The sequence below is a fragment of the Pangasianodon hypophthalmus genome, chromosome 1, assembly GCF_027358585.1.
Source record: "Pangasianodon hypophthalmus isolate fPanHyp1 chromosome 1, fPanHyp1.pri, whole genome shotgun sequence".
NCBI classification, from domain to species: Eukaryota; Metazoa; Chordata; class Actinopteri; order Siluriformes; family Pangasiidae; genus Pangasianodon; species Pangasianodon hypophthalmus.
Genome location: NC_069710.1, coordinates 34,644,680 through 34,670,874, shown reverse-complemented (window position 1 = coordinate 34,670,874; position 26,195 = coordinate 34,644,680). Strand labels below are relative to the sequence as shown.

General features: G+C 39.6%; 1 protein-coding gene and 1 long non-coding RNA gene across 2 annotated transcripts in view; both read left to right on the top strand.

Annotated features, from left to right (window-relative positions):
* Nucleotides 1-26,195, top strand: part of LOC117597395 (uncharacterized) — a 273,283-nt gene that overhangs the window by 179,329 nt on the left and 67,759 nt on the right. The window contains exons 30-32 of the mRNA XM_053235527.1: nt 20,586-20,762; nt 24,215-24,391; nt 24,690-24,866. Coding sequence (XP_053091502.1) covers nt 20,586-20,762; nt 24,215-24,391; nt 24,690-24,866 — 531 coding nt within the window. The remainder of the gene's footprint in view (nt 1-20,585; nt 20,763-24,214; nt 24,392-24,689; nt 24,867-26,195) is intronic.
* LOC128318627 (uncharacterized) lies at nt 10,193-11,466 on the top strand. The gene is made up of 3 exons (XR_008302034.1): nt 10,193-10,287; nt 10,920-10,997; nt 11,331-11,466. It is a non-coding gene; the product is annotated as an uncharacterized LOC128318627 (long non-coding RNA).

Below are 26,195 nucleotides of genomic sequence, written 5' to 3'. Positions count from 1 at the left end.
TGTGCAAAACAGAATACAAGAGATACAATACACTGTAAAAGCTCAAGTGCAATTAGAAAATTCTGTATGTATATTTTACATACATTTATTTTACAGCATCCTGATTTGAACTGGAAGTTCTGTGTACAAAAGAACAATTTAAAACAGAATATGTGCACACTGTGCATGTTAAAGTAATACATATGTAAATGAAATATATCATTACTGCATTTTAGTACCAGACTACGCAATAATATCACCTAGAGCAAACTGGTTTGAACTGCAGAAAAGTGCATGAGAACTCTGATTTACAAAGCTTACTAATTTCACTTCTCCATCTAAAGGTCTTACAGGTTCACTTCAAAATCAAATGCCTTTGCTTTAGATCAAAAGAAATTTGGTTCCTTACAGTACCGTTTAAAATACATTAAAATAAAGGATTAATTAAATGATTTCTGTTCATTTAAATGGACAGATTTCTGAAACATCTTGTGCAAAAGTTCAACCATGTAAAACCAAATTCAACAATTCTAAGAAGAATTCAAGTCTGTCAAACATCTGGTGTGAAAGTTCAACCATGCTGTTCAGCAACTCTGCCAAAAAGTTCAAATAATTGTCAGACATCTGTTTCCAACTGCAGTATTGCCAAAAATAATCACTGGCATGAAAATGTTTAAATTACAGCTGCAATAATTTGTTCTTTAGAGACTGCACTCTTGCAGTGCACTCACTTCCAAGGTTCACAAAGATTTTCTGGACGGCTTCAAAGGTGTACCTTAAGTCCTTGGGATACTCTATGTTAAGAGCATAAAGCAGACCAAAGAGGAGAATGAAGGCTTTTATGGAGTCTCCCAGATTGTCCATAACTACTTCCTCTTCCAATACGACTGCCACATTGACCACCGTGGAATTTGATCCTGAGTGAGCAGTGCAGTCATTTACCACTTCAAGGATTCCCATTTTCATGCCCTTTGTGCACGGCCCCAATGCATCAGTGTCCTATGAAACACAGTAAATAATGGACAACAGTCAACTATTTCATAAAGAAACTGAAACAACTGAACTGGGGTAAACCTTTGTAAGGTGTTTAGTTTAGGTTTGCAGCAGTAGTGCTTGTAAAAGTTCAAATAAAACTCAAAATAAATGACCAGAATGGTGTTTGAAATTGAAGCTGTCTCTCTCATGTACAAGGGAAGAGCATGAAGAACAGTAGAGCTCCTGTGTGAAATTACATCCATGGTCTGCCAAGAAACACAGGTTATGGAGTGTCAACAAGTGAGCCATGACACCATTTAGTTTAAAAACATTGCTTTACAGCTACAAAAAAACACACATAGTACAATATAATTCTACAGAGAATGACTGTAAGTCACAGACCTGGGCATCCAGTTTTTCAACAAGTTCTTCCAGTTGACTCTCCCCTACTTGTGTTGCTTTGGCTCTGTACATTTAAGAAAAATCACCCTAACAGCTAATGTGTAGCTTATTAGCTAGCATTACCACAACCAGACTTGTTTCCTTTTAGTAGTGCATCATCTTCAAATGAATCTGTACACAGCTACATTCGCTAACTTGCTAGCTACCACCAAAGTGTTAGTTATTTCACTGCCTACTGAAATTGCCAACTAGCTAGTGAACCGAAACAGATCCCTCGCTAATGATGTCCGTTAGAATGAACAGTCTACAACTCCTAACTTACTGATGGAATTTGGGACAAAAACTAGCGATCTACCACCAGAGGACTAAGAAGCACTATAAACTGGATGGAGATTGAAAAGCTTCTTTTAAGCGGTAAGTTAATATTATGTGTGTTTTCACCTTTCCTTTAAGCGTAATGTCGGATGACTCCAGACAAGTAAAAATAAAAATCGCGCGGTAACGTCCGTAAGGCCGGAAGTGTCCTTCTGCGCATGCGTGGAAGAGTCATCATGCCCTGTGTTTTGCTCGGCATTTGAACACCACAGAGGTGTGAACTCTACACAGGTCATTTCAATCAATGTTCTGCTGAGAAACTCCAGTTAAACACCTGCACAAAACTCCAGCACCATCTTCTCCTTTTGAGGCTGAAAGCTTTCCTCCACCGGAGCCTCTTCTCTCATCTGAGCTTCTCTGGCCTCGCTCTCGCATGAGAAAGACATGAATAAGAGTTAATACAACACAAACATTCAGCATAACAAATAGCTGCTTAACAATTAAAAAAACATATTGCCCTCATCATTTCCTCTTACTTTTTAACACAAATTACAATGAGGACATTAAAGTAAAATCAGCTCTTAACTGTGTTCAATCTTTTCTCCACCACATCAGTAACATCTTTCTTCTAACGTCTTTCTGGTCACATGACCTCTAATTACACACAAAACTTGTTTTATCCAAACTAATAGTTTTCTCTCCCGCTTCCCTCAATGTCCTTTTAGCTTCTCTGTCATTTCTGCAAACTTACAAACTCGTAGTAGGTGATTAATCTTCAGCTTCATCTGAACACAGTGTGTGTGTGTGTGTGTGTGTGTGTGTGTGTGAGAGAGAGAGAGAAATGTTCTGGTCCAGAAGCAGAAACACCTCTATGGCATCAAAATGCTTCATTGTGTGACTTCACTCCGTGACATCGTTCCCCACAGACACAAGTGTTCCTGATAATATACACTAACACTGTTCCACTGCTGCTAATGCTTTCCCTTCTTTTACACTTTTATAACACACTTAAAGAAGAAGAAAAAAGAATAAAAGAATAAAATATCACAGCTCCTGTTTGCTGCATTCTTAAGCTTTCTTTTCTTTTCACTCTAAATGTTCTGTGTTGAAGATATTTAGCACTGAAACGGGATGATAAACGAACTAATGCATAAAAACATGCCAAAAAACCCATAAAATCCTCCAGTTAAAGTGTTTCACCCTAAGAAACCATCATCACACGCTCATAGTGAGTGTTTATGACTTTAGTGTGTGAATTGTTTTGGTTAAATTTAGTCCTCTTATGGAATGGATTTTAAACATCTACAGCAATCAGTTTGAAATTCTGCACTAGTGTGATTTTTTATGAGGAAGATGTGTACTGTTAATTGGTGTTCATTGATTAGAATATGTTCAATAAGTTTTAAAAAGTTAATAATCTGATATTACGGTCCTACCAAGAACCAAGAGTTTAAAAACATACGCTGTGTTTATAAAACCTCTGAGGTTTACACTTGGGAATAACTTTCCAGTTGAACCAGTTGAATATACTTTATTAATGACTGATGATGTGACTTTCACTGGACGTTTTTTCACGTGGTTTCACGCGATTCGTCACGTGTGATCACGCGGCACCCTGCAGTCTCGCTTCTTAGAGTTTAAATTCATTTGTTGTGCTTCACACAACATCCACCAGGTGGCGCCTGGAACAACACACTGCAGCTCAACACACAGCACACTGACAACAATGCAATGTGTGTTCGCTTAGATTTAAGAGAAAATATGAGGTATGGTTTACATAAAAATATTACATTTCTCATCATAACGGGATTTCACTGCTAATGCTAAACTTAATTTAAAAGTTTCTGATTACAAGACTGAATTATGTAAAGTGAGTGTGATCAAGTCACATATACAGGTGCTATATCTATAGTATTTAAATGAACAGGGCTGAAAGGTGTGTGGTAGAATAGTACAGCAGTAATGTGGCTGCTGTAGAAAGCCAGCAATCTGAGTTTGATCCTCAGCTCAGGTGAGAGTGTGGATTCAATCAGCTTTTTTCAGTGTAGAAAGTCATTTCGTGTGTGAATGTGTAAATATGAATATTCTTCCTCAAAGTAGCATTGAATGAACTCCATTTTCTCCTTTCTTACCAATGGAAACTTTTGTTCTTTTCTTAGATTTAAAGTTTCAGTATTGAAAAAACTGGTTTAAAGTGAACACAGAAGTCCACAGGCAGATCAGACTGCTCTTGGCAATGATTAATCTTTAATCTGTCTTTAAATATGCCTAGGCTTATAGATTATTACATTATATATTTAACAGAGAATTAACATCATTCTCTGATAGGGTCTGATAATTTATTAACTGCATGTTTAATGTCATGATTTCCAGAAAACATAAAATATCCACAATAAAATATAAATAAAAAATAGCCTATAATGATCATACACACCTTAAAATAGACCAGTTGAAAATGTAAATCGTATCAAACTAAATTGGTAATATTTCAAACAGCATGGAAGGAGAACCTGCTGAGCTATAGAATATCTATCTATATGTACATATATATAAGCTCTCATCTAGATCAACATATCTCTTCACCCTAATAGAAGATAACAAAAATGATCCTAGATTCTTATTTAATACTGTAGCAAAATTAACTAGGAATAAGATCACCACAGAAACACACACACCATGAATATGTAGCAGCAATGACTTCATGAAATTTTTTCAATGATGAAATTGAAAATATCAGGCAAAAAATTCAGACTAAAAATTTAAAACCAGCCAATTTGATACTATAATATAACCATATCAGATCAGTGATTAGAATGTTTTACTCACCTTTGAGAGACCCAACTAATTTATTTATTCATTAATTTCCTGATCAAAATCATCATTGTATACTAGATCCCCTACCTACACGTTTCTTCAAACAGATAATTCCAGAAGCACTAGCTATGTACCTAAATCTTTTAAACTAGCAGTTATCAAACCCCTCATCAAATCTTAAAAAGGTTGTAGCACCGCAGTTATGCTCATACTGTACCTACATAAAAATAAATTAATGAAATGTATCAGTCAGGATTTAGGCCTCATCATAGCACAGAGACAGCGCTGGTTAAAGTGGTAAATTACGTACTACAGGCCTCTGATCAGGGTTGTGTCTCCTTGCTTGTGTTGCTTGACCTTGAATGTGAATGTGAATGTGACGTGTGGCCAAGTATGGTGACCCATACTCGGAATTTGTGCTCTGCATTTAACCCACAGTAGTGAACACACACACCGTGAACAAACACCCGGAGCAGTGGGCAGCCTTTTTTTGTTGTGGTGCCCGGTCAGTTTGGTGTAGCATACAGTGGATAGCATGAAGTGGTAGCTTAGTGGTTAAGACGTTGTACTGCTGATTGGAAGGTTGAGAATTCAAATCCCAGCAGTGCCAAGCTGCCACTCCTGGGCTCTTGAGCAAGGCCCTTAACCTTCAACTGCTCAGTTATATAAATAAGATAATTGTAAGCTGCTCTGGATAAGGGCATCTGCCAGATACAGTAAATATATAGCCAATCACAATCTCTCAACCATGTGTGTTTTAAAAAAGACTAGAACACAGAATCTCTTCTAATGAAAACTCTAGGTAATTTCATTATCTGTTTGTGTTACCCATAATGCACTGCAAGTGGAAAATGTACCAGTCATGTTTAATGTCTTCATACAAAATCGCTAGTCCTTTTAGCTAGCAAGTTATTAGCGCTATACAGGCTACAATAAGTACGGAATAAAATATGACAGGGTGGCGTGATGAAGCGGAGTTACTGCCCTGAAGTTGATTATTTTCCTATAACAGTAAGTTACAACTTTACCTCTAACTGTTACAATGTTCTGACACTGGAGACTCCTTCACTAGTGTGAACAACTTTTGAGCTAAATGTTTGATAAGTGTACTCCTGTGCTAGCTGCAGCGCCCCCTAGTGTCCAGTTCATGTCTGTCAATTTAGGACACAGCCACAGTGTAGTGACAGGAACCTCATCAGAAAGAGGTGTCTTTGTGATTACAGTGTGTGTGTGTGTGTGTGTGTGTGTGTGAGGAGATGTGTACTCTAGAGAAATTATGTGGGGAATGTTTGTAAAGCTCAAGTCGATTTCATGAATCAGAGAGAAGAAAAACGCGCTTGCAGGCAAGAGTAATCTCATTACGCACACACACACACACTGTGTTTATATGGTATAAGAACATGCTGGAATGTGTAATATGTGATCAGACAGAGAATACTCGTTTCTAATTGGATGCCTCTAAAGTAGATTTAGGTTCTAAATCACTGTAATTATGTGAATTGTAACCCCAGCAACAAGCTTAAACATGTAGTTACAGATCCCTGAACAACAATCAGAAATATGAATGAAACTGATCTAAAGGCTACAAATGATTCTCAAGAGAAAATATTTTAAATAGTGATAAATTTAATTGAGTGACATATTTAATTGAATATCACAATAACATTAAAACAAATATACAATTATTAAAACCTTTAATCAAAATAAAAAATAATAAACAAATTTTGCAAAATATCAAACCTATTTATAGACTTTTTAAAAAAATAATTTCAATCTTTAAATTCTTTTATTCTGTTGGCAGATCATTGGTTCTATGTAAAGAAATGCTTGAAAAAATAAAACATATCCATTAAATTAAAAAAGTAAAATAAAAGAAGAAAATAATAGTGAAATAAAAAAATACAGAAAATAATAAATAATAAAATAATAATTTCAAACAAAAAATGGCTCTTAATGGAAATCAGTATCAATATGCTTCTAAACAGTATGAGCTAGGGCTCTAATATAGATATCTGTGATGTCAATAAGAAACACACACACACTCACACACACAGAGGAGTTTACTGGAGTTTAGAGCCAATGGAGGGGGCACAAACTTTATATGACTCTAATCTGACAGGGCTTTATCACTGATGTGTGTGTGTGTGTGTGTGTGTGTGTGTGTGTGTGTGTGTTCCGGTTTAAGTGAAAGTCAAAGTCCAAATTTCTCTGAAACGCCTCTAAATTGTTTACAAGCCTGCCTCCTGCTTTCTCATTTCCACCTGTGAACCTGTGAAGTTTTCACACTGGTACTGAATCCCAGGAGAATTGAGGAAACATCAGCATGGAGTCCTCACCACTGGCCAATATCATCACGTCCCTCTCCAGCCTCCACCAGACCCAGCATCAGGCCCTCCTCCAGCTGTGCTGAGACCAGGAGCAGCGGATCAAAGAACTGCTCGATGCACAGGCAGCGGATAGGCTGGTGCTCCAGGGCCTGGTCCAGCAGGCCGGTATCCCAGCCGCGGACCCAGCGGCTGCCATGGCCATGCCCCACGTGCCTTTACCAAGATGGGACCGCAGGATGATCCGGAAGCCTTCCTGGAGCTGTACAAGCGCTCCACGGTGGCGTGGGGCTGGACCGAGGGTCAGTGGGCGGCCCGCCTGTTGCCGTTCCTGACTGGGGAAGCCCAACTCGTGGCCCAGCAGCTGCCAGTCGCCAATATGCTGGACTACCCGGACCTGAAATGGGCGGTTTCGCAACAGGTTGGCCATTCGCAGACCTTCCACAAGCTCAGCCGCCCATTTGCTTTCGCCCAGAAGCTCCAGGACACCTCCTGGAGGTAGCTGCTGGTTGAGGGGTGCGGTGCCGAGTATGTGATCGACCTCGTGGGAGATCGTGACATCGACATCAGCTCCATGGGGACATGGAGAGCCGGGGGAGCTCACTCCTCCCCTCTTGGTGGGGATTTCTCTCAGGGATTTCTCCTTGGAGCAGTCACACAATGCACGCCTTTGACCAAGTGAGGGTAATCGATGGTCAGCAAATATAGCTGTGCTCTCCCACTCTTATTTTTCAATTATTAAGGATAGGTTATATCAAGTGATGCAGGACACTCAATCACAAGAGGAAATGACCCAGATGTTGGTTCCGAAGAGCCATCGGGAATTATTATTCCAGGCAGCTCACCATAATCCAATTCTTTAAACATGTTTTGTAAATTTGTTCACGACGATGCATGGATAAGTGGCTAGAGTCCCCGTTATCTGCAGTGCGAGAGGTCCTGCAAGCCTCCACAGGGTTTTCCCCTTTCGAATTATCGTATGGGCGGAAGCCTCGCGGTGTGCTCGACGTCATTCGGGAAAACTGGGAGGAGGGACCTTCTAACAGTAAAAACTAAATTAAATACGTTCTTGACCTGAGAGCAAAACTCCACACTTTAGGCCACATAACCCAGGAGAATTTGCTACAGGCGCAAGAACGTCAATCCCGAGTTTGCATCGGGAGATAAAGTGTTCATTTTACTACCCACGTCGAGCTCTAAATTACTTGCCAAGTGGCAAGGGCCCTTTCAGGTCACATGACGGGTTGGGGATGTCGACTATGAGGTAAGGCGAACAGATAGAGGCGGGGCGCGGCAGGTGTACCACCTTAACCTATTAAACCCTGGAGGGAGGTGGTTCCCGTGGCTTTGTTGATGGTTATTCCGCAGAGGGAGGAGCTAGGCCTTCAGGTAAATCTAAAAACAGCGGCTCAATCCACCTCGGTCCCTTATGGAGACCACCTCTCTCTCCCAAATCACGGATGTGGCTAAATTGCAAGCAGAGTTTTCCGACGTGTTCTCGCCTTTCCCCGGTCGCAATGATCTCATAGAGCACCACATAGAGACAACCCAAGGGGTCGTAGTACGCAGCTGCCCCTATCATCTGCCCAAACACAAAAAAAGTGACTCAGGATGAACTTAAGGCTGTGCTTGACATAGGAGTAATCGAGGAGTCCCACAGTGACTGGAGCAGCCCAGTGGTTTTGGTGCCCGAGGCCAATGGGACTGTCCGTTTTTGTGTGGACTTTAGAAAAGACAACGCGGTGTCTAAGTTTGACACATACCCAATGCCTTGCATTGACGAGCTGCTCGATCGGTTAGGCGCAGCTCACTTTTATTCAACACTGAATTTAACAGAGGGATATTGGCAGATCCCCTTGACTCCAATATCTCGCAAAAAATGGCCTTTTCCACTCATTTTGGGTTACACCAATTGGTAACCCTTCCTTTTGGGTTGTTCGGGGCCCCTGCAACGTTCCAGCAACTCATGGACAGAATCCTCCGTCCACGCGCTGTTCATGCCACTGCCTATTTAGATGACATTATCTACAGTAATGATTGGCAGAACCTGAGGGCTTTTCTGAGATCGCTGAGGCAGGCGGGACTCACGGTGAACCCAGGAAAGTGTGCGATTGGGTAAGTGGAAGTATCTGGGCTTCCACTTGGGCCATGAGCAGGTGCATCCCCAAATTGATAAGACAGCAGTGATTGCGACCTACCCGAGACCCAAGACCAAAAAGGAGGTGAAACAGTTTCTGGGGCTGGCTGGCTGCTATTGTAGTTTTGTGCCTAATTATTCGGATGTCACCAGCTTGCTGACTGATCTCACTAAAAAGGGGGCGCTAGATCTGTTCCAGTGGACAGAGCCATGCCAGCAGGCTTTCACTCAGGTAAAAGTTGGTGGCAGGCCAGATGGCTCCCCAGCCTGAGTCCGGTGTTTGGGGTATGTGGAAGCAGTGGCATGGTTGAGTGACGGTTTGTGAATGGAGGGTGGAGAAGGTGTGTGATAAGGAATGCACACCTGTGGCGAATTCTACTAATGAGTCTTCTGTGTTGCAGTGAGCTGGGGTGAGGATAAAAAGGAGAGAGACGACTGGTCACTTGGTGCCTAATATATCTCAACCCCTTACAGGTGCTATTGTAACGAGATAAACAATATTATTCACTTCACCTGTCAGTGGTCATAATGTTACGGCTGATCAGTGTATAATCTGTAAATATTATGAATTAAAAGTCTTTTTTTTTTTTTTTTTTTTTTTTATAAAACAGTAACTGTAATTCTACCTCTGACCTGTTAACACCTAGATTGTGCTTGAAAATGAACAGAAATGAACAGAAATGAAAAACTCCCAAGCAAAGAATTCAGTGGATAAAGATGTGGAAAGACATGCACAATGAACACAACTACAGCTCATGATAAGAGATGGTGAGAGGAGAAATGAGCTATTTAAATTTTTATTTTCTGGAATAAAATGTGTTCAATTAATTCCACTGCAAACAGTGAGCACAGGCTACTACAGCCCTCAACTACATTCCCCCTTAAGTACAAGTACAAGCTAAAATCAGATTTTCTTTTTTAAATTTTAACATTTTATGATTGAAACATGTTTAACTTTCTAACATTTTAATCTGTTCACCTGTGTGTGTATTTTATTTGTATGTATGTGTCTAAAATTACTATATTTAGAGATAATTGTACATGTTGTGTGTATATAAGTTACCTCACATATTTACATTCACACAATATGTAGACACATAACACCACATACTGTAGATATAAACTGAAAGCAGGTTGGATCATGCAAGAACATCTTCATTACTCTATATGTGTGTTTGTATGTGTGTTTTTCAGTTGGTATGATAAGGAAATGTGTGTGTGTGTGTGTATTCTTTGACTCCACCTCCTGACTTCCTCCTCTATGGACTAAACAAGTTTCGGTTTAAGAGAAACGCCATTTTGTGGAATAAGGAAGCAAATCACTGGCAGGAGAAAAACACAGTAAGTATGTAAATGTAAAGCTCTAATATGTGAATGTTGTGAATGTGCACTAGATGAAGAACAGTTCAGTTGATTTGCACTGAAGTTGTAACTTCCACAGTTTACTGTAGGAGCTGATTTCCCTGTAAGTGAAGCGTGTGATGATACAGGGTTAGATTTAACACCGCCATGTTGGAGTGAAGTAAATATGTGTCCTGCAGTGTTTCTCTCTCTAATGAAGCGCTGGAGCGTCAGGCGTCTCTTCCAATTGGGGAAAATCGCTAGTTCTTTTAAAATGGTGTCACTGGGCTCAGTGCTTCATTTGTACATCTGCAATGTTTTTACAATCGCTAGTTCTTTGGGCTGCAAACAGCCGTCACTAAACTACGCCATGTCTTTCAGAAGACGCCTTTTTAAGCTCCTCCACTCGACCGGAAATACACTCCATATCCCCATACTTTGTCTTTATTCTTTTTTTCCCTTTTACTGTTTGAAATGGATTTGATTTTATTTTCATGCTCCTTTCCTTGTAATTATTGTTTTTTTTTTTTTATTAGTATTGTGAATTATTATCTGACTGAACAAATAAAGTGAGTTCTTAAATTCAAATTCTCTCTCTCTCTCTCTCTCTCTGTGTGTGTGTGTGTGTGTAGGTTTAAAGGTGTAATCATGCGAGATAATACCTCCAACATGAGTGTGTCTGTGAACCAGCGCTTAAAGAAAGATGAGAGGTGAGTGAAGGGTGTGACTCAGTGAAAAACAGAAATGTTCTCACATTCACCAACACTAAACAGATCAGACTCTGATGTGTTTCTGTGAAAAGCGACTAGTGAATAGTTTAATTCAGCAGCTTTGTCTCAAGATGTTCAAAACCAGCTGATGATTAGTGACATTAAGCTCCTGAGCAACACGTCTAACCCCAAGTTGTCCCTGTAGCTGGATAAAGTATGAAGGTTAAAGAATCGTATCAGTGTTAATAAGGAATATCATCAGATTGTAACTACAGTTGAATTATTCAGTATTGCTGCAGAACAGTAATAATGATGCAGTGGTTGTGTGTTTAGTCTGATTCAGGGTGAGAGATCAGACTCACCTGAACCCAGCTGTGTGTCCATGAAGAGTGACGCGTCAATGGGTCATCCAATACACTTTAGAGACACAGACTGTGCTACTGATCTGAGGTGAGGACAGTTTAATGTATGAGTGCAGTGTTTTATCACTCACACTCTCATAATCAAACATCTCTCAAATATCTGTGTATTCACTGCTTTGTGTTTGTAGTTATGAATATGATTTATAGTCCTTGTTAAAGGTTTAACAAGTGTTTTGTTTGTTCATAGACTGCAGAAGAATAAATCAAAAATCAGTGAGAAGAGTCATTTGGAGGCCATATTCAAGGTGTGTGTGTGCAACTTTTCCTAATCCCAGCATTTTCATTAATATCTCTATCTGTCTGCTGCCAGAGATTTGAGTAATCATTACACCTATTCCACTCTCACTGCAATGTGACAGAACAAAATACTGAGCAACACTAAGAGAGAACACGAGTGTATTGTGTTTTCCTCATTGCTTTCAAACACATAGAAATGCTCCATGACTCTCCTTCATTATTTTGCTCGTCTGTGCCCTCAGCTGAAACCAGTTTGTCTGGATGCCACCTATTGAATAGGCCTGGAATACACGATTTTAAAATCCCAAAGCTGTATTTAGTGCAAAACCTTTTTATTTATTATATCTGCTTGTAGAAGTTTTATGATTAATTATAGAAAAATGTAGTTTTATATTTTCAGTAAAATAAAGTTTTCAGTAATGAACACATATTCATGTGACATTATAGTGTTTTTGTATTTTTTTCTTTCTGTTTCAAATCAGGATCTGGAGCACAAAGTCATCACTCTGTTAAAGAATGAGCTGAAGAGATTTAAGAAGCTCCTGAGTCCAGATTACCCAGCATGCTCTGAGAGGGAGGTGGAGGGTGAGGAGGATCAGAGCAGTGTCAGAGAGGGAGCGCTGAAGATCACACTGCACGTCCTGAAGAACATGAACCACACAGATCTCGCTCACACACTGCAGAACAGTAAGAGCTCATGGGGTTATAACATCACTGTAACTTTAGAGGAAGGAAACTGCTCTAAATTTATTAAACACATCATAATGATGTGCTTTTATCAACAGAATATAATAACAGATCAGTACTGAGATTACATATGCTATACAGATATGAAAATATTAATAGTCAACAGAGATAATCATAGAGTTTACATTTTATTCTTCTTTTTATCAGGATTTGTCGTGTACCATCGAAAACTCAAATCCAAACTGAGAGAGAAATGTAAAAGAATTACTGAAGGAATCTCACAGCATGGAAGCTCAGCACTTCTGAATGAGATCTACACAGATCTCTACATCACAGAGGGTTGGAGTGGAGACATCAATAATGAACATGAGGTGAGACAGATTGAGACAGCGTCCAGGAGACCAGCAACACAGGAGACACCCATCAAATGTAATGAGCTCTTTAAAGACAAGTCCATCAGAAGTGTGCTGACTAAAGGAGTTGCTGGAATTGGAAAAACAGTCTCTGTGCAGAAGTTCATTCTGGACTGGGCTGAAGGAAAAGCAAATCAGGACGTCACCTTCATGTTTCCACTTCCCTTTAGAGAGCTGAATTTGATGAAGCAGAAAAATCTCAGTCTGATGAAACTTCTTCATCACTTTTTCCCAGAAATAAAAGAATTGCAATTAATAGACTGTAATGTTCACAAAGTGATATTCGTCTTTGATGGTCTGGATGAGTGTCGACTTCCTCTAAATTTCCAGAACAATGAGAGTTTGTGTGATGTGACAGAGTCAGCCTCAGTGGATGTTCTGCTGACAAACCTCATCAAGGGTAATCTGCTTCCCTCTGCTCTCCTCTGGATAACCTCTCGACCTGGAGCAGCCAATCAGATCCCTCCTGAGTGTGTAGACCAGGTAACAGAGGTACGAGGGTTCAGTGATCCTCAGAAAGGGGAGTACTTCAGGAAGAGGATCAGTGATCAGAGCCTGGCCAATAAAATCATCAGACACATGAAGTCTTCACGAAGCCTCTACATCATGTGCCACATCCCAGTCTTCTGCTGGATCTCAGCCACTGTTCTAGAGAGAATGTTGGGTGAAGCAGAGAGTGAAGAGATCCCCAAGACTCTGACTCAAATGTTCACACACTTCCTGATCTTTCAGATCAAACACAAGGACCAAAAGTACCATCAGAAATGTGACCCTGATCCACGGAAGACCAGAAAGAGTATCCTGGCTCTGGGAAAACTGGCTTTCCAACAGCTGGAGAAAGGAAACCTGATCTTCTATGAGGAAGACCTGAGAGAGTGTGGCATTGATGTCAGAGAAGTGTCAGTGTACTCAGGAGTGTGTACCCAAATCTTCAGAGAGGAGTTTGGGCTTCACCTTGGGAAGGTGTTCAGCTTTGTACATCTGAGTGTTCAGGAGTTTCTGGCTGCTTTATACACATTTCTCTCCTTCATTAACAAAAAGAATGCAACACTTCAAACCTGGTTTGGTCTTTTAACCAAATCAAACATGTCTGATTTCCTGAGGAGTGCAGTGGACAAGGCCTTACAGAGTGAGAATGGACACCTGGACCTGTTCCTCCGCTTCCTTCTGGGTCTCTCACTGGAGTCCAATCAGACTCTCTTACGAGACCTAATGCCCCCGACAGGAAGCAGCTCTCACAGCAAACAGAAAACAGTCGAGTTCATCAAGGAGAAGATCAGGAAGAATCCATCTCCAGAGAAATCCATCAATCTGTTCCACTGTCTGAATGAACTGAATGATCATTCTCTAGTACAGGAAGTGCAGCATTACCTGAAAAGTAAAGATGACAATCGTCTCAGGGGAGTCAGACTCTCTCCTGCTCAGTGGTCAGCTCTGGCGTTTGTGTTGCTGAACTCAGACGAGAATCTGGATGAGTTTGATTTGAGGAAATATGACAGATCAGATGGATGTCTTCTGAGGCTGATGCCAGTGGTCAAAGCATCCAGAAAAGCTGAGTAAGTAATTTTAAAATTATTTCATAAAGGTATTACTAACTACCTAAATGTAGTATTTATTATTTTAAATTAGCACTAATGACGCTGCACTGATGAGGATAATGCTTATCATTAATTACTCTAATCAGTTCACTGTTATTCTGTATGTAAGGAGAATGAGGGAGCATATTGAAGAGAGCATCATTAAATAAATAGCTATTTTTTCCTCTTTGGTTAAGTGCTTTTTTCTGCTTAACTTTGTACATTTAAATACCAAATCTAATTACTGAGGGAAAATAAGATTGTTCTAACTTTGAATTTTAACAATCAATGGCATATTCATTTAAAAACACAAAACAATCATAATAAGGTAAAATGTGAATAAAATATATAGATCTAAGATGCATCATAACAGTAAAAAAGAGAAAAATATTAATTTATTGAGAAAAACATGACAGAAAAGTCAGGTTTCAACCCATTAAACACACGTTGGCTTGAAATGTGATAGTACATAATTAGTACATAAATACAGTTAATTAAGTTGATAAAAACACAAATATTCATACTCTGTTTTAACTGCAGGTCTGGACTGCACGATATAGCATGAATATTGCAGTTAGCGCCTTGCATGGCTGCTTTAAGGACCTCTTCTCTCCTTATAGGGGGAAGATGTGACCCGTCATTCCATTCATCTCGTTGTAGAAATACAATGACAATAAATGCTATCTATCTATCTATCTGTCTATATTGTATTTTATAGTGAAAAACTCAATCCTAGAAAATCTGCAGACCCAGATGGTTTAGATGCTTACTTCTTAAACCTCCTGCTGCTAAAAGGTGGAGAACCCTGTCATCTTAATAACTATAGGCCTACACCCAAATGATCAGCTCTTGCCCAAACACTAGAACTTTTAATAAGCGAACAATTAAAGGAACATTTATAGAGTGAATACATGACTACATGAACACCAGTCTGCTTTTAGAAAACGCCATAGCACAACTACTGCTGCTGTGAAAGTAGTTAATGATATTGTCACGGCCTTAGACAAGAAACAACACTGTGTTTGACTTTTCATTGATATGTGGAAGGTGTTTGATAGCGTAGACCGTTCTATTCTGCTGCAGAGGTTGACTGACTCAGGGCTGTCCAGTCGAGCTGTTACTTGGTTTTCACATTATTTGTTGGATAGGACTCTGTGTTCAGGCTGATGGTTTGTTTTCTAATGTGTTGTCTATCCATAAAGGGGTGCAACAGTGGGACCACTTTTATTCTTTATTTATATAAATCATTTAGGAAGAAAAGTTGATTATGCAAATATGCACTTTTATGCTGATGATATGATGTTATTTATTGCTGTGCTCCTGTTTTTGCTGAAGTGATAAATAAACTTCAGAAAGCTTTTAAGGAAATAGAATCCCAATTCAAATCATTAAAATTATTTCTAAATGCAGATAAAACTAAAATGATGGTCTTTACAATGACGCATGCATCTCTCTAATTTAACACACTCCATTCTTAATGGGAAGAAAATTCATTCAAACCCTGTCCCTTTACATTTCCATGTTTTTACCAGTGTTGCCAACTTAGCGACTTTGTTGCTAGATTTAGCCACTTTTCAGACCCCTTTAGCGACTTTTTTCCCAAAAAAGCGACTAGCGACAAATCTAGCGACTTTTTGGACGAACCTTAGCAACTTTCCAAATGTCACCAGTACTGTCCTGCACGAGCACGAGGTCTTGCTTCCCTGCTGCAGTCACACCCCTCTGTGCGTCTGCTCTGTTCAGTGAGTGGCTGAGAGACGAGCAGCGCATTCCGTTGACCGCACAGCAGCTGACATAGATGTGAATGAACTGCGCATGTGCACGCTGTGTTGCCACAGACCAATCACTTACCAGCTTCTCCTTTGTATTAAATTTGAAAGATTATTGTGACCGCTTATTCTTGTCATGCGCTTATATTACTCACTACCACAGGGCTTTAGTTCATTCCAGTTTTTAATCTCACTGAATTCAGATAGTTTATCTACAGACTGTACACTGTACTTATTCAAACACAGCAATAAACTTCATTAAACTCATATACACATATAAAAAACATATACACATAATACAAATATAAAAAGTGCATACACAATACAAATATAAATACATACACACACAGCTAGAACATTACACACTTTCAAATAGTAACATGTCACACTCTAAAATATATTCCCAAAAATATAGAAAAGAATGGGAGCTGATCCCTGAATTTAAGGGGTGGCTGAAGCTCTATGTGGCAATGACACAAGGGCTTACTGTCTGTACTGCAAGACAGAATTTTGTGCCGAGTTATCTGACATTAAAAAGCATGCATCAACTCAGAAGCACAATGAAAAGTCCAAGCCTTATAATCAAGCCAAGCAATCTACATTGCCATTTTGTCCAAAAAACACTGACTCTTTAAAACAGGCAGAGGCAACAATGGCAATGGCTATAGCAGAGCACTGCTCCATTCTCTCTTGTGACCACATTGGTAAAGCATGCAAAGCTGCTTTTCCAGATTCCAGTGCAGCCAAACATTTTCGGATGCACCGTACCAAGTGTACTGAAATGATCCATGGGGTGTTGGCACCATATTTCCTTAAAAGATTGGTGGCTGATATTGGTGACAGCAAACACAGCCTCCTTCTTGATGAAAGCACTGATGTAAGTGTCTCAAAGCACCTTGGGATTGTAAGTCGGTATTTTAGTGAGGACAAGGCAAATGTGGTGGCTACCTACCTAGGCCTTGTTGAGCTGGAGGGAGGGGATGCTAGAACAATAGCCAGAGCAGTTCTAGATTTTCTTGGGAAGTGTGGTCTCAAGAGGGAGAACTTGCTTGGCATTGGCACAGATAATGCATCTGTAATGACAGGAGTGTACAATGGTGTGCACAAAATTGTGAGGGAGGAGAGTGACTTAAAACATCTAGTCCTTATCCGCTGTGTGTGTCACTCCCTACAGTTAGCTGTAAGCTCTGCCTCCAAAAACACTCTTCCACGTAGCGTGGAATGTCTTGTTAGAGAAACCTATAATTGGTTCTCTATTTCTCCAAAGCGCAGAGAGGCATACAAGGCCGTCTATCAGACAATAAACTGTGGGGAGAAGCCTTTACTGATAACAAAGGTCTTTGCCACACGCTGGCTTTCCATAGAGCCTGCTGTGTCCAGAATCCTGGATCAGTGGGAGGAGTTAAAATTGCATTTCAGTCTCACCATGTTGAGTGAGCACTGTTACATGGCAGATGTTCTACATTCCATGTACAGTGACCCACAGAACCTCCTGTATCTCACTTTTTTAAAATCTATAATTAGTGAGGTGCAGTCTGCTGTTAAGGCTTTTGAGGGGGAACAGTCGGATCCGCTCAAGCTGCTTGACTGTTTAACGAGGCTTATAAAGTCTGTCTGCAGCAGAGTCATTAATCCGATGGCAAAAACTGATGTCCTTAAAGAGCCAATAGAGGGACACATTTCTCCCAAACCATACCTTGGCTATATATTTGAGTCCAAGGCAGCACAGCTGAACCTCTCTCCCGAGGAGGAGGACTGTGTGCGAAGAAGATGTGTGAACTACACCATCTCCTTAGCAAATGAATTGAGAGCAAGGCTCCCAGATAATATGGAGATACTGCAGCCCATGTCTTTGTTCAACGTGGGGGAGACACTAAACCACAACAAGAGCCTTACAGACATGGCAAAACTTGCAGACCTGTTAGGATATTGCCCCGCCACAACTGATAAAACTATTAATCAGTGGAGGTCTATTCACCTTCAGAAATGGGAGGAAACAACAAACACTTTGGCATTCTGGGCTGAAGTTAAGAAGTATAGAGCTTCAGCAGGCATAAACCCATATGAAGACTTGGCTTCTGTTGCAGTTTCTGTCCTCTCCCTCCCATAACTCAAATACTGAGGTAGAGAGGCTGTTCAGTCAAATGGGTGTCATTACAAACAAACTCAGGAACCGCATGTCCCTGCAGACCCTCAGCTCTATTCTGTATATTAGATATGGTTTGAGGTTGGCTGGAGATGCATGTTATGAGCACAAACTGCCTGATAAAGTGCTGCAGCTCTTTGGCACTTCAGCTGCCTATTCATTTAAGTCCTGTCCAGGTTCTAGCTCATCCTCTGCATCCAATATCACCCCACAGGAGGAGAGCACTGAGGGTATGGATCTTGTGGATGATGACGAATTCTGTCTCAGCATTCTCATGGAGTGATCTGGAATCAGAATCACAAAAGTTGTTAAATAGTGTTTTTCTTTCACATACAATGAATTTGCTTTGGTTTTGTGAGGCAGGCTGACTTAAAAAAAAAAAAAAAAAATTTTTTAAATCTTTTTCATTTGCTATGTATGTAATGTTCATTATCTCCGTTCAGTTAAATTATCATATTATAATAATAGAGTATTTGAGCATAGATTGACTCCATTTTATGACAATTTCAATCTGTTGATTAAAATGCAGTTTTTTAGTATTCACATTTTTTGTAAATATGCACATAGTTCGTTTGTAAATGTTCACAGTATTTTATTATAATATTATTATTATTATTATTTTGTAAATATGCAAATAATTGAACCAAAGGTTTCTCCTCTAGGGGCAGATGATCACTAACGTCCCTGACTGAAACTGAATATCATTGTTGTGACTTGTAGCCTACACTGTGAGAGAACAAGCAAAATATTGTGTGGCAGAACACATTCTCTATGAGTTCTCATTGTCCACGTAAACAGAACTGATAATATCACAGCACATATGCTGTCTTTAACTTACATGTCGAGTGGTTTTTGTCCAACGACGTCATGGTTCACCGGAATTTTATCAGTGCTGTGGAAGTAACTTCTGGTTAACATGTAGTAAGTTCTGTTTCGGTGACTGACAGAAAATATGTAATTGAGAACAGCTATACTGGACATTCGGCTATATATTTATATTAAATTAGTGAGCACGGATTAGGGGAGAAAACAGTTATGAAGTGCCGACATTACGCAGCGGCAGAGTGCAGATACGACGTGATGACGTCATTAATACGCTAATGACGCATGACGACATTTAGTGACATTTAGCTACTTTCCATTGAAAATAGTTGGCAACGCTGGTTTTTACATTTCCATGTTTTTACATTGACTTTGTGCTGCTCTGTGTGGCATTACATCCTGCTGATGTTTACACACTGCACTGATTTTATGCCGTGATTTTGTGAGTGAACCAGAATCATGAAAATCTGGCTTTAATCTGAGGTTTGTGGTTGTCAGAGGCATCTTGAAGACCAGTTATGTTAAGCTTGGTTGTTCGTCACAACCTTGCGATCACTTTATACAGCCGACAAAATCTACTAGACATTAAACTTCCATCTGCTACCATCAGAGACACTCCGGTCCTCGGACTCAAGTGAGCGGCCAGTCCGACAGGAAGTGCCCGTCGCCGGCGTCGCGAACGTAAACAAAGCCGGGGTAAGCGGGGCGGCCTGCGGGCTAAAGCTAAAGCTCAACCCGCATCGTCCAACGCTACCGAGCATCTTCCCTGCCACTGTACGGTCTCTGGCTAATAAGATCGAGGAAATACGGCTATTTCCATGATTCCCAGCGAGTCGCCGTGTCACATGACAACCAAACACCGATCCCTTTACGAAAACACAACCAAAGAGAAAACTCACACAGAGACAAAAGTTCCAGACATAAAGCTAAACAGATTCACAACGTAACTGTTGTTACAAAATGCTTCCCAAATGCTTATAAATCTCATACTGTGGACATGTCACTGACAAAACGGCTTATATTAGTCACAAGAAAAAACTGAAATAGTGATGAATAATGATGATGAATAGTGAATAACAGAATAATGGACTGCCATCTTTGTTATCTTTTCTATAGAAGTCTACATACACACACATGCCAGTGTAGCATATAGGATTTATTGTTTATTTGTCTCTGTATGCCACAGTTTTAAACTTGGACTCCAACAATTCACATGTGGTTAAAGTGCACATTCTCAGAGTTTAATCAGTGGTATTTTTATACATTTATGATTTACCATGTAGAAATTACAGCACTTTCTATACATTTCCCTCCATTTCCATAATGTTTGGGACGTAGGGCTTCACAGGTGTTTGTGATTTACTCAGGTGTGTTTAATTATTTCATTAGTGCAGGTACAAGAGAGCTTTTAGGATGTATTAAAAAGTGCTTAATTTCTAAAAGGATAAACATTATATTTGTGTATGTTTGTGTTTGAGATGTCAGTGTTCTGATATATCATCATTTCTCTCCCAGGCTGCGTGAGTGTAATCTCACAGAGGAAAGCTGTAGAGCTCTGTCCTCAGTTCTCAGCTCAAACTCCTCCAGTCTGAGAGAACTGGACCTGAGTTACAATGATGAACTGCAGGATTCAGGAGTGAAGCTGCTCTCTGCTGGACTGGAGAATCCACACTGTACACTGGAGACACTGAGGTCAGGGGCCGTATGTATAAAACTTCTCAGAAATGCTCTTAAGAATAGACTTAAGCTTTGAATTAAGCATAAAAAAATTCTTAGTAAAAAGTAGGACTTGCTTTTTATAAAGAAGCTAAAAGCAACTTTCAGCAAAGTCTAAGACTGACTCTTAAGTGCTGACTGAGGTGGCATTTAATCACTTACTTACTTCCTTCCTTTATTGTCCACAAATGGAAATTTGTCTTTGGCTTCACAACACATTATAACAAGACCAATACAATAAAAGACACTTACATAACAACTCTAAAAGGTAAGATAGAATAAAATACCATACAATACAATTGACTCAACATTTCCCTTTAGCATACACATATATACATTCCCACATGTACATATATCTGCATACATATTAATATTCATGTCTCAGCATTTAAAATTCTAACTGCAGTTGGCACCAATGACATCTGATACACATTTTTACTTGCCCGAGGTTGTCTAAAACGTCGCCCTGATGGCAACAACTGAAACTGATGGTGCGAAGGGTGTAGTGAATCCTCTCTAATAACTAAAGCTTTTTGTTTAACTTTAGCTGTATAAATATCATTTAATAGTTTCTGAGTCTTTCCTACAATCGCACTAGCTATATTAACCACCCTGAACAATTTTTGCTTTGCTTTAGCACTCACATTTCCATACCACATAACCATATTGAAAGACATAATACCCTCCACAAGACTCTTATAAACCATCTCTAAAATATGCTCGCTCACACCAAAATGTTTCAGCCTTCTTATAAGATGCAACCTGTGCATTGACGTTTTAAAAATATAGTCAACATTTTCATCAAAAGTCAGGTGATTATCTATAAATGTTCCCAAATATTTAAAACTAGTAACCATTTCCACTCGGTGTCCATTGAGTATCAAAGGTTGTAATTGTTCAGGAACTTCACTTTTATTTCTACTAATCACTAACTCCTTACTTTTATTCACATTTATCTCATGTGCACTCAATTGACGCCAGTTTTGGAGGGAATTTATATAACTATGATACATTTCATTTCTTCCAGTTCCACCTTTATACAAAAGGCCAACAAGTGCCATATCATCTGCATATTTCAGTAAACTAAAATGTGGATCTTGAACTTTAAATTTGTTTGTGTACAATGAGAATAATAAGGGTGATAATATTGTTCCCTGTGGTTCTCCTGTATTTATAATAATTGTCTTTGACACTCTACCATTAGCGAGCACTCTTTGTGGACGATTCACAAGAAAATCTCTAATCCACCAGATAAGACCACCATTCACTCCTAAATCAAGTAATCTCTGTAAAAGAACATGGATCTTAATTGAATTAAAAGCTGAGCTAAAATCTATAAATAGAATTCGAACATAATTTGTAGTCTGCTGAATCTGTTCAGCCACTAGATTACATAGAGTTAAAGCAGCATCGTCCGTACCCCTAGCCTTTTTATATGCAGATTGGAGGGAGTCCAAGTCTTTAACGACATGAGCCTGAATATGTCTTATTAACGCTCTTTCCATACATTTACCCAGGATGGACGTGAGAGCTATTGGTCTAAAATCATTTAATTGAGTGGCATTAGATGTTTTAGGTACAGGGATAATGTTCGATACTTTCCATGAACTAGGGACTACCCTATTATTCAACAAGAGTTGAAACAACTGAGTGAAGACACCAGTCAATTGAAAAGCACAGTCCTTTAACACTCGACCTTTCAGTCCATCTGGGCCTGGTGCTTTATTTGGCTTGATATGAGCAAGACTAGCTGCAATTTCCTACTCCTGAAAAACAATAGGCTCATATGTAGGAATATTAAGACATACTCTATCACACTCAATATTACACTCTCCATGATCAAACCTACCAAAGAAGACATTCAGCTCCTCTACGAAAGACACACTTTGTGAGGAATACCTTGGTTTTCTCATCTCTCTTCCCATTATAGTGTTAAGTCCTTCCCAAGCCTGCTTTACATTACCCATATATAACTTACTGTCAATCTTATTCTTATATTCCAACTTAGCTTTCTTAATTTGTCCCATAAGTTCCTTTCTTTTTACTCTAACTAGCTCATAATCACCCTTTAAAAAGGCAACTTTTTTCTCTTTAAGACACGTTTTAAAATCTTTGGTAAGCCACGACCTGTTATTTGGATATATTCGAATTGTTTTTGTTTTAACACAATTGTTTTCACAAAAACATATATAAGACGTAACAGTGTCAGTGATTTCATGTACATTATCGCATGCATCAAAGAACAGTTGCCAATCAGTTCCATCAAAACAGTCTCTAAGTTCCTCTTTACTCTGATCCGTCCACAGTTGTATCTCTTTAATCACCGGTTTTTCGCATTTAAGCTTGGCTCGATATTTGGGTAACAGATGTAGAGTATTATGCTTTATAATACTACACTATTATAGTATAATAGTATAGAATTATGATCTGACTTCCCCAAAGGGGGGCGGCATACAGCCTTATAGCCATCTGTTATATTACCGAGACATTGTTGTGAAATAAGTCCTACAATGATGTCACCCAAAATGGCCACCTTCAACCTCTGAATCAGCCAATAGTGAGCCTGCGAGGGGAAAGTCACAGCAGCATGACACCATTCAGTAATGATTAAGAAACAATTATTTTAATATTTAAATTTATTTTCAAAATTTGCTTTGCATTATGTGCAAAAATATTACGAATAAATACATGCATTTATTTTACACAGTTTTGCTCAGTTTTAATAACGAGTTTCGACAGATGACAAATGTGATGCTATTTAAGTAATTAATCTGATGAATCACATCATTCTAAATTGCACTCACAGCTTTATATAAAGGAAAGACCAAAGTTGCTTATCTTAATAAAAAAATGGATTCAGAAAGAAAACCTTGACGATCAAGCCTGTATCGTTTTATCAACTCGCTGTCGTCATATAATTCCAACACGTTCTTTCTTTGCTGGAAAGTGCGAGGTCTCCGCCTCTCTGCTGCCATGTTGTTCCTCCTAACTAGGAGCACTCTTAAATAATTTAGGAGCTGAGACCTAGTCTTAACACTTAGGAACCTTTATGAATCACACTTACTCTTAAGTCTAGGAATAAGACTAAAATGATGTCACTCTTAGAATTTTGAGAAACTTAAGACTAAAATTTTACTCTGAGTGGCTTTATACATATGGCCACAGATCATCACTTTCACACTGTGGATACAGATTTAACACACACACAAAGAGGGACAGAAAATATTAACACAAATTCTTGTAGTTTTGATATTATGGGGACAAAATTAGTGTGAAACGTTTAGATACAGATCTAAAAAACCCGCGTCCCACACGCACACACACACACAGTACACGCAAAACCTTCTAAGTAAAAGGATAAACATTATATGTGTGTGTGTTTGTGTTTGAGATGTCAGTGTTCTGATATTTCATCATTTCTCTCCCAGGCTGCGTGACTGTAATCTCACAGAGGAAAGCTGTAGAGCTCTGTCCTCAGTTCTCAGCTCAAACTCCTCCAGTCTGAGAGAACTGGACCTGAGTCACAATAATAACCTGCAGGATTCAGGAGTGAAGCTGCTCTCTGCTGGACTGGAGAATCCACACTGTACACTGGAGACACTGAGGTCAGATCATCACTTTCACACTGTGGATCCTGCATTTGTGTCATATGGCTGTTTTAGATTAATAAAATGTTGTCTGTCCTGGAGCACAATTTTAATAGAGCAGCAATAACTGCTATAGTTTTCCAGATTCAAAAATAACAAACAGTGAAATAGACGTGTAACAATCTGGATTTACTTCTGGCTTTCATACACACACTTCATGGGCTGTGAAGCATTGTGTGTGTGTGTGTGTGTGTGTGTGTGTGTGTGTGTGTGTGTGTGTGTGTGTGTTGATCTATAAATGTTGATCTCTCTACAGGCTGGAATGCTGCAGTATTACAGGTGAAGGTTGTGCTGCTCTGGTTTCAGCTCTGAAGTCAAACACCTCATCACACCTGAGAGAACTGAATCTGAACTACAATAAACCAGGAGAATCAGGAGTGAAGCTGCTCTCTGATCTACTGAAGGATCCACACTGTAAACTGGAGAAACTGCAGTGAGTTACTGACTGAAACACACACACACACACACACAGTAACAGTGATTTGGTGGTTTAACGTCTCTGTAACAGACTTTGATGGGAGTTGTTCCCAATTTCTCTATTTGTTTTGTGTTGCTTTTGATGTATTTTGTATGTTAAGGATTAATTGTCTATTAATGTTAATGTACATTTTTGTGTCGCTTCATTCAGCTCTTACGGTGATTTCTTAAGTAAAAACGGAACGCTAATAAAGCTTCAAGAAATATCAGTAAAGTTTTGGCCATCATTCGGACAGGGTCCGCTACAGTCTCCTTATACACTTCAGTGGAGATTCTGTATCTTAATTGTGTTTGTACAGTAATAAGAAATAAAAACACTGTTCTGCATTTGGGTTCTCTCTCGGAAAAGAGTGGGAAGCTTCTCACGGGGAAAAGAGTGAGAGAGAGCTTGCCCCTGGTGAAGGAGATTAAGTATTTTTGGATTTTATTCATGAGGGATGAAAAAAAGTGTTAGATTGTGAAACAGTTATTAGATTAACACTAGTGTTACAGTCACTGTACTGGTCTGTGGGAGTGAAGCAGGAGCTCAGTATGTGGACAAAACTCTCTGCTTACTACGTCTCTATCCTCACCTCTCATCCCTCTGCTTACAATCTACGTCTCTATCCTCACCTCTCATCTCTCTGCTTACAATCTACGTCTCTATCCTCACCTCTCATCTCTCTGCTCACAATCTACGTCCCTATCCTCACCTCTTATCTCTCTGCTTACAGTCTACGTCTCTATCCTCACCTCTCATCTCTCTGCTCACAATCTACGTCTCTATCCTCACCTCTCATCTCTCTGCTTACAGTCTACGTCTCTATCCTCACCTCTCCTCTCTCTGTTTACAATCTATGTCTCTATCCTCACTTCTCATCTCTCTGCTCACAATCTACGTCTCTATCCTCACCTCTCCTCTCTCTGTTTACAATCTATGTCTCTATCCTCACCTCTCATCTCTCTGCTTACAATCTACGTCTCTATCCTCACCTCTCATCTCTCTGCTTACAGTCTACGTCTCTATCCTCACCTCTCATCTCTCTGCTCACAATCTACGTCTCTATCCTCACCTCTCATCTCTCTGCTTACAGTCTACGTCTCTATCCTCACCTCTCCTCTCTCTGTTTACAATCTATGTCTCTATCCTCACCTCTCATCTCTCTGCTCACAATCTACGTCTCTATCCTCACCTCTCCTCTCTCTGTTTACAATCTATGTCTCTATCCTCACCTCTCCTCTCTCTGCTCACAATCTACGTCTCTATCCTCACCTCTCATCTCTCTGTTTACAATCTATGTCTCTA